Source organism: Centruroides vittatus, unplaced genomic scaffold, assembly GCF_030686945.1.
Source record: "Centruroides vittatus isolate TY-2023 unplaced genomic scaffold, ASM3068694v2 contig_717, whole genome shotgun sequence".
Classification (NCBI taxonomy): domain Eukaryota; kingdom Metazoa; phylum Arthropoda; class Arachnida; order Scorpiones; family Buthidae; genus Centruroides; species Centruroides vittatus.
This window is the reverse complement of record NW_027122456.1, coordinates 3,536,997-3,556,688: the sequence shown is the minus strand read 5'-3', so window position 1 is coordinate 3,556,688 and position 19,692 is coordinate 3,536,997. Positions and strand designations below refer to the sequence as shown.

The window sequence follows — 19,692 nt, the reverse complement described above, 5'->3', positions numbered from 1 at the left end:
CATGGATAAAATGTGCCGAGCATTTAACTTAACAAATAAATTGTTTGGTTTATCTTTAACAATCTTCTGTATATTTGCAGAGACTATTTATATTTCATAGATTATATAAATAATCTTACTGTAATTTATATTGGTATATTTATTATTTACACAATGAACATAAACGATTCTTTAGTTAATTACCATATTTACTTTTCTAATGGCTACACTGTATATATATGATAATAATACTAATATATTTCAATTTTACTTAGAAATTTACCAGACAAATTAAATATATATATATCTGAAAATAATGTAATTTATGAATAAAGTTTCATTTAATTTAATGCTGAAATATTTAAATAATTCTATATTTCTGATCATAAGTATTTATAATAATGCATTTTAAAATATGAAAATAAATAATGAGAATAAAAACAATTTATTTAAAAAGTTTTTGAATAAGTTTTTTTTTTAACTATCAAAACCCAAATATATGATGATATTGAAAATGTTTCTATAATTCATTTTGACTGTTTGATCAAATGCATTAAAATTAAAAACAGAAAAATGGAATCAGATACATACACTTTTTATTATATTAAACTAAATGCAGACAATAATGGAGAAAAATTAAATGAATGAAAATATCTGAATAAAGAGTAAAATGATTTAGATTATTTAAAACTTAAACTGATATTTAGCAAGATAAATTATATTAAAAATTATAAATAACTGAAATGAAAAACAAAAAAAAATAATAGTGTATAGATGTAATTTAAATACTTCTATATTTATAGCTAATACATAAAACTATATTAGCCTCACAGACTTGTGTAAAATGTTTAAATAAAAGCAATTTCTTATCAAAAAAGTATATAATTCAACGGAAAGATAATATCAGTATGTTACCAGAAAAATTCAGAAACTTAAGTTAAATATTTTATGTTCCATGAAGAATTAAAATTTAATATTAGAAGCGTATAAAACAAAATGGCAGCTGAATAAAACATTTTAAGATCTGCCCATTCTGTAAAATAAAATATCTCACTTATTCCTTTAATTTTACTTTCTGGTTTTCATTTCCCTAATTTTTCAATTAGTTTATAACTTTTTACTGTCCATTGGTAATTTTCTAATTCTCTATTTCTCATTTTGCAAACCTTTGCTCTACATAGATTGGTAAACTGTCTTTTCTATAGTACATATTCAACTCCCTAATACCCTGTTTGCACTGAGCATTTCAATCTAGATTGTGATAAGATCGACGACTGTGCCGTGGTGCAACCTCTCTCAACCATTTCAATCTCAGGTTAAATTGCAACCAACAAAAGTTTTAGAAACTAGATCCAGTCATAAGGGCGTTCCCACAATCCCATGCATGCAAGGAGAAACAAGATGGCTGCAGAACACATGTTGGGCTATCAACAGAAATAAAAGAGATATTTGGAGAGACGATAAAATCTGTCTATTATTAGATATATGGCAAGAAAAGGTATTTATTTCTAACCAAAACGTCTACTTTTTTTTTGTTGGTATTCATGACTTATTGGGTACTTATGTCAGTTTTATCATCACATGCATTCTTCTTAAGCAGATTGCCTGTGAGAACAGCTTGATGTTCAACTGGCAATGGTTACAATTGAGATTGTGGGTAAACTGAGATCAAAGTGAGTCATGAATTCTGTGTGAATACGGTATAAGGATATTTATTTTTACATAAGTAAAAATTAAAGATCCATGCAGCTAAGATTAACTTATTCAAGATTTAGCTAAAAAATTCAGAGTCCTTTCCTGTTTTCTATCCTCTCCAATACTGTATCAATCATGCTTATTGGAGACTTTCTAAGAATTTCACATTGAACATTATTATATTCTGTAATATTTCTTTTTTCTTCATTTTCGTTAAGATAATCAATAGAAACAATCCTCATACCGGTACATATGATGTCCATTATACCTTCTTAAGAAGCCTTTTTTCGAATTTCCAATACTAAGTACTAACATTAACGACCACTTAACTAACGTTTTCGATCGCCTCCGCGATCTTCGTCAGGTTTTATTCGACGGTTTTCGAGATAGAATGCAATAGAATTCTTTCAAAGTTCAAACGATCGAACCTCTCACCGCGTGCCATAATTGCGAACGATCCAACTTGTTTTAGATCGTTCGCAATTATGGCACGCGGTGAGAGGTTCGATCGTTTGAACTTTGAAAGAATTCTATTGCATTCTATCTCGAAAACTGTCGAATAAAACCTGACGAAGATCGCGGAGGCGATCGAAAACGTTAGTTAAGTGGTCGTTAATGTTAGTACTTAGTACCGGAAATTCGAAAAAAGGCTTAAGAAGGTATAATGAAGATAATCAATTCTTTGAAATATTAGGATTCTGAATAAAATGTCAATATACTTTATCCAGTTTCTTAGAGTATACAATTAATTGTTGAATTAAAATGTTGAGATTCACAGAGAAAATTAGCTAATTCACATGTTAACTAAGCAAGATATTACTATATCTTCTATACTAATATATAAAGAGGGTAACTAAGTTTGGTTGTAACAGGTAATCTCCGAAACTACTCATCCAATTTCAAAAATTCTTTCACCAATATTTAGAATGGACCTTCAGGGTGGACATAGGCTATATATTATTCCGTTAAACATTCATGTAAATTAAAAGATATCATCTAGGATTAAAGCTTTTATGTCCAACAGATGGCGCTAACTCCGACAACCTAAGTTTGCTTTACTGCGAGGCATTACGCTTTTCTGTGAGAATGGACTAAAGCGAATCATCTTCTATCTATCTATATAAATAAAAATGTAATGTTCGTTTGTTCCTACTGATTCCTTTGAAATTTTGACACAACGTTGCATTCAAATACGCACGTGATTTTATATAATATACGTGTCGAAATTCCCCACCCACCGGGGGAGATTGACGGGATTAAGGCTTACCGTAAAGAACTCGGCTTCTATTATGCTATTTTAGATGCGGTTTTTTTGCGTTTTAATAGGGTACGTCAACAGAATATACACTAAAAAGGTATTTTCCGATATTCCCCCGCAGGGAGAGGGACAGGAATAAGACTTACTATAAAGAACTCTGCTTCTATTTATACTATTTTAGATGCGGTTTTGATTGCGTTTTAATAGGGTTTGTCAAGAGAATGTACACTAAGAAGGGATTTTTTAAAATTCCCCCCACGGAGGAAGTTTTATACATTTATAATAAATACATTTTGAGCCACAACAACGCGTGGCCGGGTCTGCTAGTTTAAAGTAAAGAAATATGATACTTCCACAAAAAATTCCATTACATAAATGTATTTTATTAATTTTTTACAATCTCCTAACGAAAGAAAACCAATAAAAACCAATGAATTTGCATTAATTAAAAAGAAAAGTAAAAATATTTTCTTATGTAGAGTTTTAAAAAATTAGGTAAGTAGAGACATTGCATATTCTCACAAAGCAAACTATTACAATGGTTGAGTTCAATAATCAGAAAAAATTAAAACACAAGTTGATATCAAAGTTTAATTTGATAATGCATGATGCATGACATTCCTGATTACAAATACTCAATATAGCTTTTTTTTTGTTCATTAAATGAACATACCTTGCAAGAATGGTGAGAGGAACAAGCAATAAAAAGAAATAAACAATTCCTTGACAGAACAATAAAAAATGAAATGTGTTATAAATTAAATCAACTGTAAAACAAAAGAAAGTTTCAAGTTATGAAACATCAGTTTCTAAAAAATAAATACATCCATGAACTATCAACCATATACACAATTTTAAAAAGTGATGAAGAAATAAGAATCATCCACATTAATTTTATGGAAAAGCAAATCAGAATCAATTCGAAAGCATGTATACATTTTTTGTAGTTTTTACAAGCAAAAAACTTTTCAAATGTTTCAAATTAAATTTCTTCTTGAATAAAAATACTGAAATTATCTTGATGCATTTTGTTGTAAGAATTAAATAAGTTCAATATTTAATAATCAGTTTCAAACAAACAAACAGAAGTTTCAAAATTGTAAAAAACAAAAAAAAGTCAAATTAAACTTGACAACTTGAGTAAAAAACAAATGCTTTCAAGTTTAAAATCATTAAAAAATGTTTTTATGAATTTTTTTCTTAAGTGAAATTGTTTCTTCTAGAAAAATGCAATTTATAACAAAATATGCAATTTAAAATTAAGAAACTAACCCCCTCTATGTTTAATGGTTTTATTCCAGAAAAAAATAAGATTTGAATGTATCAAGTTTGATTAATTCAATTTCCAATGTTTTCCTTTTCTCAAAATCTAATGACCAGACAGTTTAATTATCATCACCACTCAAACTCTTTCTTTCAATTTGAATACAGCAAGCTCTCATTTCACCTAATTTCATTATAATATTATTGAAAAAAAAGACACATTTGTAATCATGTACAATTATTATTGTTGAATTTTCTTTATAAACAGCAAAACTGGTTCTATCAGGTAGGAAATATATGTTCAAAGTTTACAAACACAATCCAATAAAATTATTATTAACAGACTTTCTTGAAATCCAATTAATATAATTTGCATTTATTGAACTGCAATTTGAAAAAATTGAAAACCTATAAATTCCCACTGTCAGCGGTCTGTCTTTCCTTAATCTCAAGAACAGAGTTAGTTAGATGAAAGCCAAGACCAGATACGGAGATTAGGGGCAGGAAGCCCTGATTAACTATTTACAAACTTCCAGTTCAAACTGGAAGTCATGTTATTTCAATTCAAAAATTTTCCCCCAAAAGGAGTTAGATAGATGACCTGTGGCAAGACACTACTAATTTGAGATAGAGAACATATATTTTAAATTAAAAAGTTATTAAAAATTGCAGCCCAGCATTTTGACAATGTCACAATAAATAATTGCTCATTATGCTTTCACCTTTTTTCAAATAATGTAAACTATCCACATTAACATTAAGACATCGAACAAAAAACGGCCCACTTAAACTGGAACTATGTAATCAACTGACTGATACCTAAATGCAAATTTCAGCACATAATAAACAAAGAAATTTTAATGTTCAAATGTTTTCGGCTGTCTTTTAGAGACTCTCATCAGGTGGTTTTTGTTGTTTTTCTGCATTCATTCCTGAAGACTGCCTCTAAAAGACAGCCAAAAACATTCGAACATTAAAATTTCTTTGTTTATTATGTGCTGGAATTCGCATTTAAGTGTCAGTTAGTTGATGTAAGACATCATTTAGCGTCAAAGCAAACAAATGTGTCCTGTTTGCATTTGCCATTTTAAATTTATAGGTAGGAGGTCCTTACAATTTTTCCTTTGCAAACATTTAATCTTTATTACTCATGTTTACCCAACACCAATGATGAAGATTTAGCTTCCCTCCCCATACCATCTACCATCACTCACCAATACACAAAAAAATGGGGTAAATAATTACATATTAAGCATTTCTGAAGTTCACAATGGTTTTCTGTATTGCATGCATTTGTTGTACATTTGTATATATCATTACAGCTAATTTCTAATGTACAAATAATTTAAATTTTTGTACCAAATTCATAAGATACAAAATGATATACTGAAAAAATTCAATGCAAAAAGAAATCAATTATTTACAAATACTTTACTAATCTGAAAGTAACAAATAAAAAGTTAAGAATTTTATTCTCAAAATTAATTCGAAAATTTTTAAAACTACATACGCATTCTGATGTAAGAAATGAAAGTGGCCATTATTCAAGTAAATATGGTATTTTAAAATTATTTGAATTATATATTTACATTGCAAGTGATTATCAGTTTGATGCAATTAGCATACTTTCAAAATAGATTGAAGAGCACAGAAAATGTCATATATTATTATTTATCCGGAACAATCAATATTTACTGCTATATGAAAATCATGCAAATTTCAAATCATAATTTTTAATAAGAGTGGAAACTGCTTAGTAGAAAAATAAGGTTAAGTTATGATCTATAAGATAAAAGAATAATTCTATTTTTATTTTAGTGATTTTAAATTTTATTTCAATAAAAAGTAATTTAATATTCCAAAATAATATTATTTCAAAACTTTATTAATCTATATAAACAAAACAGCATTAATCCGGTAAAAAAGATTTATGATTCAAATGATTCTATTTTATATATAGGATAAGACCATTTTGAAGAATAAGAAAAACATTTTCAATGCTCTTCAAAATTTTATAAATTCTTCTGCATAGTTATTTCCTTAAAAAGACATACAAATGATGTTTATAATGTTGCAAAACTGTACATTAAAATGAAATGATTTTCTACAATCCATTCCAACGTTCTTGGCTAGTTTATGCATTTAAAAGGAAATGATGAAGAACTAAATGAGTCAAATATATTTTCTTATGGATCACTGCTATTCAGATGAGATGGATATGTGGTTCATTCATTAGTTTATATTTTTAGTGTTGTTTTGTTATTAATGTAAGTGAATAATTTTTGTAATGAAATAGTCCAGCCAAGAACTGTGGGACTGGCCTGCATAAACAGTTTAAATTGTTTTCTTTTATATTTAAAAATTTCAACAATTTAAAATTCTTGTCACTAAAAATACTTCTATTTACAAAGACATATTTGGAGACTGAAGCATTTAATAAATTCTACATAATTTCTGTCTTTGAAATTCTAACTGAATTTAGAATCCTCTCTTATAATTTAAATACAATAACAAAAAAAAATTTCTATAATGGATATACATAAACTGTGCTCAATGATTAATTTTTGAACACATTCTTACTCTTCTCTATTTAAATCATTAAAAATTTTTAAATTTATATGTTAATAAAAAAAAAAATTCAAATGCAAAAATTGTTATAAACACTTAAAATAAGTTCACTTAAATTTATATATGAAAAAATTGAATAATTTTGTATCTACTGATGAAATAATTAATTTAAAACTCATTTATTGCATTTATCTAAAACTGTGCATATTGTTATATAAAATATTCTTTCTTATAATTTTCAGACTAGTGACTTTATCATGTCTCTTTACCAACTACCTGTATTGAACAGACCTCTAATTTTTAGGAGGAGATACTAATGTATTTTTTTTTTAAATCTGTCTGTAGCCTGAAGAGGAATTGAAAAAAGTTATCTCAATCCAAAATACAACATTGCTAAATAAAAGAGTTGATTAGAGTTCTTGGATCTCTGTTCAATACAGATAGTTGAAAATGAGACATGATAAAAAAGTCACTAGTCCTGGGGTTTATAAGAAAGAATATTTTATATAAAATTATACCAGTTCCCATTTTTAAGAATTTTAGCAATATTTCTGAGCATATTATAATTTGCAAATATATAAACTGAGCTTCCTAAATTTTAATGTTTGATTATAATATTGTCAGCATTTTATTTAATACATCAGCTGAATTACTTAGAAAAAAAAAATAATATATCCTCTCAAATATTTATTTCCTGTTTTTATTTGGTTAATTCAATTTTATTTAAAAGTTCTACTTGAAAAAAAATATCTGTGGTCTCAAATAACAAAACAAGTAATTGCATTAATTTCATAAACTGTCATCATAAAAAAATTTTAAATACAGTAACACTAAATGACATTAATTTTTTTTAATTTTGAGACTATTTTGCAAAAGTAAGCTGAATATCATTGAATTATTGTAATTATAATTTATTTAAATTCATTCTCCAATATTAAAACTGATTTTGAGAGTTTCATATACAGGGTGTTTCAAAACTCATGGGCAAAAATTTAAGGGGTGATAGAAAACATCTAAACAAGCAATTTTCACCATACAATGCTTAGGCAGAGAGCAAGCGGTGAATCGCTAGGAGGTATACATTACTGTCACATGAAAGAACAAAACACCAAACGGATAGAGGAGGTACTAAATAATTTTATTGACAACATGTATGGAAAAATTACAGAAACTGCTCAAAAGAGCGACCACCTGCAGTAATGCAGGCGTTACACCTGCGACATAGCAAGCAGCACACTTTTTTCAAACACACCCGGCATGTCTCAAACGGCACCGGCAGCAACAGAAATCCTGGCAACTAGGTCCTCATAGGAGTCGATGAGGCTTTCATACATGAGACTTTTCAAATGGCCCCACAGGAAAAAGTCCAGACAGAAGAGATCGGGTGAGTGTGCCAGCCAAGGTGTGGGCCCACCCAATCCATCACCCTGGGAATTTAGCATCTAAAGTGCTCCACACATCCAAGCTGAAATGGGGTGGTGCTCCGTCGTGCTGGAACCACATACGTGCATGTATGTTGGCTGCAACAGGTTGAAGTAAGTCTGGCAATACTTGTTGTAAAAATGTGAGGTATGTTCTGCCAGACTCACAGAAGGTATGGGCTGATCAAATGGTCACCCACAATTCCAGCCCAAACATTTATGCTGAAACATTTTTGATATGCATGAGGACGTGTGTCGTATAGATTGTTAGATGCCCACACATGAAGATTGTGCATATTAGAAATGCCTTCACGAGTAAAGGTGCATTCATCTGTAACACATGTGCACTAAAATCAGGCTTCACTGCTAGCTGTTGCAAAAATCAACATGCAAACATGACACGTGGCACATAATCTGCAGGTATTAAGGCTTGCATGTTCTGTGCATGGTAGGGGTGTAATCCTTTGTCCCATAGTACTTGCCAAACAATCGAGTGGGGCACATTTATGGCATGGAAAACCCCTCACGTGCTAATATCTGGACAATCTTCCACTCTTTGCAGAATGTCCTCTACAACTTGTGGTATCCGCACACTCCTGCCACACCCTGTATCATGCATGCTGGTGACAAAGGATCCTGTTTCACACAGGTACCAATGCAATTGCTCAAACACTTTTCAGTCTGGCATGTCTTCTCAGGAAACACTGCCTGTACAGTCTTTCAGCTTCCAGAGCATTCCCATTTGCAAGACCATACATAAAATGCATGTCTGCCTGCCTTTCCCTGATCACTGTATGTTGCCATGCCTTCTGAAATCCACAGCAGAAATAACGATGTGTAAGAAAACTTATGCTTTATGCTTTTCATTACAGTGCCATCTAGCAATTCACCGCTTGCTCTCCGCCCATGCATTGCATGGTGAAAATTGCTTGTTTAGATGTTTTCTATCACCCCTTAAATTTTGCCCATGATTTTCAAAACACCCTGTATACAAATTAATGATGTTTAAAATCAAAACAGTTTACATTTTCCATTTATGTTATCTACAAAATTTGCTCTTGTCGTCTCTTTTATAGTTAAACTTTCAGATTCATTTCCTCTTATCAAAATAAATGCAATTTTTTGCTAACCAAATCTCCAAATACATTTATTTGATTTCAAGTTATTAAGTTGAAAAAGCATGTATTTTCCTATAAAATAGCAACTGGAGATCTAATTTTATTTTTGTATGATGGAAAGCATTTATATCAGGCATTGTATTGTATATATAGATATATATTTAAAAAATATCACATGGACATATAGCAAATATATATTTAACAATTTTTTTAATTAAAATAATTATCAATAGGGCATGCAATTCATAAAGTAGTCATATAAAATAAATGTTAGGTAATTTCTATGAGATTTACTAAAATTGGAAATAAGTGAATTATATAGCATATCATATCTACTTGATAAAATGAATTGTGGTCTCTCTTTAATATACATATATTGAAAGTATATAAACATATAATCATAATGTTTAATTTAAATTTACTTGGAAAATTAGAAATATTGTTTTGGTTTACAATTTATAAATAAATGCTTATTAGTAATGTAATGCATGAAATATTGTGATTATTATGTATTTTATTTTTTAATTTAAATTGAAAATTTTATGTAAAAAAATTTTAAATAATCAGTAATTAAAATAATTATTTAATAATAAATTTTTTAAAATATTTAAGAAAAAAGAAAATTTTAATTTTGACCTAAATGAACAATGAAACTTGAAGTTATCATCATCATTTGTATTTATTACAAAATTAATATATAAAATTTACTGGTATTATTAAATTAGTAATTTCAACATTTAATAATCTAGAATAAAATTCTATATATTCCTATATTCAATATAATGTATATTCTGAAACAACACTGAATGTATGTATACAGAAAAATTTTTGAAATAATTAATTATAAAATAATATGTCATATATTCATTCAGGTCAATATGAAAAAAATTTTGTTTCATATCTAATCATCAAAAAGCTTAATTTACTTACCAAGTGAAGGATTTGTGTAGTCCCAACTTTCATTATCATTTTTATGAACATTTAATCTGGTTGGCTGCAATTACAATGTTAAAATATATAAATGAAAAATGTACTTAGTTTTTAGCCATTCCATTATTAACATTTTTTCAATTCATAATATTGCAAATATATAAAGTAAGTTGAATAAAATAAATGAACAAAAGTTTAATGAATCTTTATGAATATATAAATTCAATCTGAAAATTTTAATTTCTTTAGGCCATCTTGAATTTAATCTTCTGTCATAAAAAATAAATTTAATTTTATTATCTACTAGCTAACTTTACTAATACCATGTCTGTAAGCATAATTTTTAGACAATCTTCTATATAAATTATATCTTTTCATTTATGGAATTAGCAAATTTTCCAATGTATAATCTAAATTTGATTCAAATACAATTTTACATTAAAGCAGGTATGGGCAACCTTTTTCTACGTAAAGCCACATTTAATACTTTCAAATTGACATAGACCACAAACAAGAGAAAAAAAAAATGCAGACAAATCATAATTATTTATTCATATATTAATTAATGTAAGTATACTTAATTTGACTTCTGTCACTGATGTAAAAATAATATATCTGAAATATTTGGCTGATGCTAGTTTTAAATTAGTTTTAGTCTGTTAGCTGATTTCTTGCTTTACTTTTTACTAAATTGTGGAAAATAACAGAATTTTTGCAGCATACTTCCTTAAGTCGGGAAATTTATATATTGTTTAATATTTTGGGTGATGCAATCGCACAAAATATTAATGCAGGTTACAGGATGCCCATCTCTGCATTAAAGTATCTTCAAATTTCAGAGATGATAAGAAAATTAATCATAATCCTTAAAAACTGATAATCATTGCCTCAATATTATTAATAAAAAACTTACCTTAGCATATTCTATTTTCAAAGTGCAACATCCAGAATATATATCTGCACCATTTAGGGATTCTTTTGCTCTCTTAGCTGATTCAATGCTATCAAACGTTCAAATTGTTAAGAAATCATAATTTTTATCAGCATTTTAACTGATAAAAAAATTCAAACTAAAAATAAATCAATTTAAAAGAGAATTTTATTCTCATTAAATCTAATTCATTTTTAAGATAAACAAAACACTGAACTAAACTAATACAGTATGTGAAAATCTACAAGTATGATAAATTTAACACCTCAGGAAAGAATTACTAAAATGTAAAAAAATGCAGGTTCAGTACCATCTTCTATCGCAATCTAATAATTTAATAATGTGATAATTTTTGGCTAAATTCATCAATATTTGCAGATGGTTGAAAGGGAAAAAAAAGCATAACTATCAATGTACTGTACCTAAATGGCTTATAGGAAGTATATAGCCTTTAAACGTACAGTAGAGCGTCGTTTATCTGAAAGCCGGTTATCCGAAAGCTTTCTAGTCGAACTGTGTCCTGCTGATCAAACGTTTTTGATACTATATTAACTTCTAAAGTATAATTTTTTTGCTTTTATATTTTTCAATATATTTATTTTGTTTGTACAAAATAAAAAAATAATTTTTAACGATACAATAGCTTCGATTATTATTATAAAAATTTTCGTTGGGCTTAAAATCGATGAAAATTCAACACGAAGCAACACGCAACGGAGAAAAATTTCAACATCAGATAGGTTAATATATTTTTTTATACATAATCGGTTATCCGAAAAATCAGTTATCCGAACAACCCCAGTCCCCAATTGATTCGGATAACGACGCTCTACTGTATTTACTTTATAATTTTAAATGCTTATTTAAAATTATACATTTTTTTAGTTTTAAAGAAATTAGATTTATTCTTATTGGGTCTACTTTACGGGATGGCTCATTAACCGGGTCAAAAATTTAGCATTCTTTTTTAAAAATTTCAACTGTTAAAAGTGCATTAAGTAATTCAGTTCAGTCTACTTGAGCATAGCATTTACTTTTCATTCACTTTTGTTACTGATAGGAGCATAAGTAAAAAAAATCCTCCTCTATTGTTTGTTTATTTAGTTTGTGTTAAAATTATAAAACCTCAGATGTTTTTCAGAAATAATCTGAAGAATTTCTTCAAGAATATTATGGCATTTAATTATTATGCCTTTGTATCCTTTTTAACTCTATTTAAAATTTATTTTGTATACTAGTACTTTCTATATATTAACAAGACTTATTATACTGGAAATTATGGATGCAGATATTTAGTCTTACAGATCAAAAATAATGTTCTTTATTTAGTTCACCTGAACACATACACTTTAAACATGTTTCAGACTTGTTCGTCCCTCCTCAGCAGGCCTTTAAACGACACTTTAATTTCTGTATTTCCGATCTTCTCTACATTTCCACTTAAACTCACGATCCACAGCAACCATACAATTTTACACATTCTTCTTTTTGTTTATTTGTTTCTACTTAATTAACTAGAAACAAATAAACAAATAGAATATACAATTATTTTTTAATTAATTTTTAATAATATATTAATAATAATTTAATTAATTATTAATATATAATTATTTTTAACCGTGTTTTACATATTGAGGCGGAAGAGCAGCCTACAAAAAAAGGTCGACTCCGCCGTAAAGACAGTTATTTCCCGAGTGTGAAAAGGACGTTAAAAGAAGACACAAAGGTTTTGTGATTGCTTCTGTGTATTTAATATTGTATAGTATGAAAATTTTCACTTGTAAATTGAAGTATGTATGCTTCCAGTGTAAGTAGACAAAACAACTTGAAAGAATCTCAGATAAATAGCAGTAGACAAAACACCTTATGGAAAGGAACTTAAAGACAGTGAAGTTTATAAAATTTACATATTGAGCTCTAAAAAACTGCAACCAGAATAGAAAGATCTAAAATTATTGTCACTGATGTTTTAAAGATTGGTGAACAATATCATTAAACAAAGCATCCAAGTAATTGTTAAAAATCTCTCTTGAAAACTAAATAAATTGCTACATTTCAAACAAAAACATATCAAGAGATATCATGGTTATGATATGAATGCCAATTTGCCATAATACTATCTATTAAAAACATCCATTCACATGTTAATGAAGAAAACCACAATTACTACAAAAACACAAAACTGCCATATTAAACTGGGTAAAAAAATACAATGACTGGAACAATGTAGTTTTTTCTGATGAGTAGAATGTCTCAGAATTCAAATTAACAAAGTTTGACTGTATATATTTTTGGCAAAAACTTTAAATTGTAGAAAAAAACTTTTTTTTTAAATTTTCTGATATACTATGAGTTAATAAATTTTACTTTCAATAATTAAAAATGGCATAAAAATTGTATATAACAAATTTAAAATAATAAGAATAAATTACAAATGTAAAAATAAAAAACCTTGTATATGAGGATTGAACCTAAAAACAAAGTACAAGTTTGACACCTTAACTAATCGTACTATATCAGAACTTTGTGAATCAATCTTCTGTATTGGTATTAAAGGTTGTAGAAAAACTTTTCTCAAGAATGCCTGAATAGTGGGTTGTGTGGCTTTGGTAGAGTTTTAATATAAGTAAATACAACACATCCACAAAATTTCATTGAACTTGTGATCACAAACTGCTAAGTTTCCCTTGTAAGTATTAGGAATAAAACACTCTTCTTAAGTCTTAATTTAAGTGGAACATATTTTTTATGTATATGTTTTTAACTTTTTTCCCTACCATCAGAATCTTCATTTTGGAAAAAATTCTATATGTAATTTTTTTTGTTCTTTGACACACAAAATAATTATGAAATTCTTTGAATTTTTTTTACCCTATGTAGTAAACTTCCTTTCATCTTATAATTTTTACACAAACTGTATTACTCATAATCTTTATTTTACTCTTTTTTGAGTCTACTCTGAGAACTCACTATGAATTCCATTGTAAAATGTTATCTTTGGTTTTTTCTACTTTCATCAAATGTTATTTTTATTAATTTTTTATGAAATATACTCATCATTTTCAAGCTGTGGTAAATATTCTATTTTCATTGCTTTGAAACATGGATAATCAACAATCAACTATTTCTAAAGAATATTTTTGTCACATACACACACATAAGAGTTCATTCTATAAACACAAAGAAAATAGACAACTGAATATTTCAGAAAAAGAACCGTAATATTATTTAATTTGAAAATGTGATGAGCATTTCATGGCCCACATGTAGCTTGCAAGGTCCTACTATGCAGTCTCTAGAGCTCTTTCTTGCTAACAATTTTCATGACTAATAGAATCAGATCCAACTTAATCCAACAAATTACAAAAAAGTCTCTCTCTCAAATACAAAACTAATCTAATAGATAACAAATTCAAAATTTTCAATTTTGTAAATTTTTATGATAATCAATTTTAAGTGAGTGACATGCAAATAAATTCAGACAAAAATTTACCTTAAGGATTTTAGACTTTTAACAATTTGTAAAAGAAACATTTTACAAATTGTTAAAAGCATTAGTAGTTGAAATTATAAAAGTAACAATGAAATGTTCATATATTCTCCAAAACACCAATTGCAGTAAAACAGTGATCCTAAAACCTTAAGTTTTTGTTTCAAACAATGACATTCTTAATATGGCATGCAAAAGTAGTGATATCTTGACTTACAAATTTAATTTGTTCCATGACAAAACTCTTAACTCAAATTACTCATATGTCAAATCAATTTTCCCAACTGAAATGAATTAAAATGCCATTAATCTGTTCCAGACCCCCAAAACACTGCAATTTTCTGTTACATGTTTTTAAATAAGAAAAATATACTTATGAATAACAAATATTGTATAAAAACACAATAGAATATACTGCAATAAACTGGTTTTGTGGATGTTGTGGTGTTAGCTGCATAGATAAAGAAAGAAAAGATGGAAAATTTGAGAAATGAGAGACAGTGGAGCCACACACAATATGAAAGTGAACTAATGCCTATGTCACTCAATCACATGTTTTTCTAAAAGCTAACCTGTCAGACATGGGAATTTTGTCATTTTTGTCAAAAAATGACAAAATTACACAGTTTTCCATCTTCTTTTTCTTAATCTATGGTTTGCTGTGGCATTCACTGCTCCAACTAGCAGTGGAATATCTGAAACTGGCTTGTAACATGAATTTTAGCTCTCAACTCAAAGCATAAAATCAACCAAGAGATGGCTCGTATCTCAAAAAATTGTAAGTTGGGGCACCTGTAAGTCGAGGTACCAGTGTATTGCAATTTTTTGAGTCAGATTTACCACAGAAAATGATTAGTAGTGTGTATTAAACAAACATTTACTAATCCATATATTTTTTTAGTTCTCAAATATCACATGAAGTTACTATATATTTCAAATATCTCAAAACATAATTAAGATTTGAAAATTATTTTTCACATTTTAATTAAATAAAATTACTTAATATACTGATACAAGAACATAATTACTATCAGTAAATAATTGAGTGTTCTTTAAAACTGGATTTTATACCATAAATTTTAAATTTAATTTTTGAGTTTAATACAAAATATAAAACAATTAAATTTTTCATAAAGGATATTCAACCATTGCTTGGACTCCATTTTTTTTAAAGATGACAATACGATGAACTTTTCCACTTGGATTGCAAATTGTGTGTATCACATCCTAAAATTAAATAACTCATTTCTAGATCATTGTATATATCAAATATGCAAAATAAAACTTTCGCAAGAAAAGAACTAAAATTAAATTATTATTATTATGTTGGGTTTAATGAGTTATACTCAATGACACCAGTGGCTTATACTATGCCACTGGTCAGTGTCTGTCTGTGTCAGTGTCTGTGTCTGTATTCAGAAATTTCCTAACAATATGGCATGTATTCAATATAGTGGCCTTCTGTACTGTGATGTATGTATTTCTATTCAATTGTAATGTTTCCAGACTTTTGTGTAGTGTGTGTGGTATGACACCTGTAGAGGAGAGAACGACAGGTACAATAAGCACCCTATCTATCCTCTATAGATGCCTTATTTCCTGGGTGAGTTCTGTGTACTTGCTGATATTTTCAGTGCATGTGTTTTGTACATTGTGAGTGTTTGGAATGGATATGTCTATAATGTATGTGATTTTATTGTGTTTGTCAATGAGTGTGATGTCTGGTCTGTTATGGTAAATTGTTTTATCTGTGATTATGGCTCTTTCGTAGTACATTTTGTGCATGTTGTTTTCCAATACTGTCTGTGGAATGTATTTGTAGTATGGTTTGTGGATGTCTAATAATTTGTGTTTTTTTGCAAGCTCTTGGTGTATTATATTTGCAATTTGATTATGTCTGTGTAAATAATCTGTCTGAGCCAAGAGCTTGCAACCAGAAGTGATGTGTTGTATAGTTTCTGGCATGATATGACATTTTCTGCATGTGTCATTTGTGAGTGTTGTATTTTATTATTATTAATACAGTCTACTATTGCTAATCCGACCTTCGATTATCTGGCATACTCTCCAGTGTGATTGTCTATGCACTTCCATTTCTATGAAAATGATAGTCATGTCACACATCCTGTTTTCCCTGTTTATTTGAGTTTCATTTCTGTGTACAGTATTGCATTTTTATCATGCATTATTACTTACCTGGCTGCATCCAGAAAGAATCAGTACCAAAGGGCAACTGGTTACATCATTCATTGTCTTTAGACCTATATGCTTACTGATCTGGCACTTCACCGTACAAGGAATGGCTGGATTAGCAAGTCTACTGTATTTTTAAATTTCTTAACATTTAAAGCAACATATTTAAGATATGACAACAAACACTGATTAGATACAACAGTTAAATTGTTAACAATTTGTCTAGCAAAATTATTTTTCTTTCTTCTTAATTACAGTTATTCAGTAGTAGTTTCATTAAAAAAATCACATCAAAATGACAAATACCTTATATAAATAATGTATTATCAAACATATTCTTGATTATCTGCTTGAGAAGTCATTTCACAGGCTAACGTTTTAATCAGTCGTTATTCTCTTTTAATTACATTCTCAAGCATCTTGTCAATCATTATCAAATAAAATAATTACATTAAAAATGTTGATATATTAATGTTAGCATTGTCAAGACAAGCAAACAGTTACTAATAGCAAAATAATCATATTTATTTATCCAAGTTAACTTTCAAAGCAAACTAAATGATCTGCTATTGAGTAAGTATTAAATAGTGTTATGCGGTTTATACTGCAAAGTAATGTATATCAAGTGTATTTATTATAATGAAAATATTGAAGATATGTTTTTTTTAATGGTTTTACTTTGTGTCATCTAATAATTTAATACAGAGTTAATGTAACAAAATTTTAAGATATTTTTTTATTCAAAATTATGTATGATCAAAGAAATGAGAATTTCAAAAATACAGAAAATTCATTAACTTGTCAGAGATTTTTACTTCCTATTCTCCCTTCTGCTTATGGTTGCAATTTTCCATGTTTTCTAGTAAATTATTTCTGTAATTTGATTAATAAGCAGATAAAATTTAACTCCTTTTAATCCCATATATGTTAACATTTTATTATAGAAACATGTTAACATGTTTCTATAATAAAATGTTAACATATATGTTCTATAATAAATGTTAACATGTAAAATGATTATAAATGTTAACATAGTATGATGATTATAAAGTTTAAAAATTAAAAATATATTTGACTAACATGATGTAATACATTATATTAAGAACACATTTGCATACTAGAGATATGGTATTTACTCTCACACAATCTTTGTTAGAAGAAAAACTGTCACAGATATGACAATCTCAAAATGTACAAACTACATCCTGCTTTTCTGTATATAATGCAATGTCATGCTGCTAAATTAGTAATGTTTTGTTGTCTTGGCAATTATCTAAAACAATTTGTATTGAAAATTCAACTCTACCTTTAGTTTTTTCTGATTTCATACTAGTTACAATCTTATTTGTGATATACAGTATGTTATAAATTTTGCATCTTATATTCAATTTATGTAACTACTTTTCCTACATAACTTATACAATGATAACTATACGAATGACATATTCTACAAAGTAAAATCTTACACAATTGTAACTATTTTTTGACAAAATGTTAAATTCAGCAATGATGAATAAGTCTAGAAAACAAATTATTATTTCTATTTATACAGTAAAACCAGTTTAAAATGAATGCAATGATATGGAACAGAATATTCTGCTTATGCAGGTTTGTTTTATAGCATACCCATTTTAAATAGGTTTATATTGTATATCTAAAATATCTTCTCATATTTTATTCATAAAATTAATTTAATATATTGTCATATTTAATTCTGCATAATATAATGAAAACTTTTTGAAACTTGGACAAATATTAACTATAATTTATATTAATTATGGTTCATATTTTGTATTTATAATTATTAGTTTTATTATTTAAGAAAAATAGTTTAAGTTAAAGAAAACTTTTTTCCATACAGTAGAAATCAAATTACAAGACTAAAAATTTCATATTTTTTTAATGTGAAAATTTTTTGTATAATAAGAAAAAACTGTAAAAATATATTGTTTTGGGAAAAATTGTGTAATTAATTTTTGCAAAGATAAATTTTTATACATTTTGATTCATACAAATAAAATCTTTCATTAACAATAATCAAACTAAAAAATAAATGATAAAAATATATGAAAAGCATTTTCTGCTTTAAGGTCTATTTTAGATATTAAATTATCATAATTAAACTGCAAATAAATGAAGTATCATTGTAATTCTAAGGAATTTTCATTTTTTTTCATTAAACTGGAGTAAAATTAATTATATTTTTAATAATACTATCAACAGAATACTACTACTTACCACTGTAATAGGATATGCTGGATTTTGTATAGTCATTAATAATATATGATTTAATTTCTCTTCTTCAGGGCTAAAAAAAATTTTAGATAAAATATTTTCCTCACTAAATATATTGGTCATATACTTATTATAGTTTAATATATGAAAAAATTCTTAAAAATTGTACAAAATGTTCAAAAGTGTTGTACAGTTGAAAATACTGAACACAAAATAAATAATAATAAAAAAATGATAAAAACAGTATTTGTAATTTTAAGTATATATTTTTCTTTGAGATTTTTTAAATGATCTTTGTTTTAAAAAGAAATTGCTAATTTATAAATTATATAAATTGTGAAGAAAAACTATTATAAACTGATATGTTAAAAATAAAACAAATTTATAATGATAATTTGTGGTTTTAATTTTGTAAGAAAATCATTCAAACTGTTATGTTTAAAACTAAAATGATGATTATCGTCTAAAACTCTTAATTTTCTAACAAACTGAATAATAATTATGATTCAACAACATTTTTATAAATGACTTCTAACTTCAGTGCAATACTCTAGATATTTAGCCAAAAACAAATTTGCTTAACAGTATAAAATTTAAATAAAAAGATACAA

At 27.3% G+C, this 19,692-nt stretch overlaps 1 protein-coding gene across 1 annotated transcript in view; it reads right to left on the bottom strand.

The window, feature by feature from the left end:
- Positions 1–19,692, bottom strand: part of LOC136980699 (heterogeneous nuclear ribonucleoprotein L-like) — a 79,319-nt gene that overhangs the window by 39,056 nt on the left and 20,571 nt on the right. Inside the window, exons 3-6 of the mRNA XM_067276886.1 lie at positions 19,085–19,154; positions 15,794–15,880; positions 11,146–11,241; positions 10,233–10,296 (exon numbers count right to left, since the gene is read on the bottom strand). Of these exons, the coding sequence (XP_067132987.1) occupies positions 10,233–10,296; positions 11,146–11,241; positions 15,794–15,880; positions 19,085–19,154 (317 nt within the window). The remainder of the gene's footprint in view (positions 1–10,232; positions 10,297–11,145; positions 11,242–15,793; positions 15,881–19,084; positions 19,155–19,692) is intronic.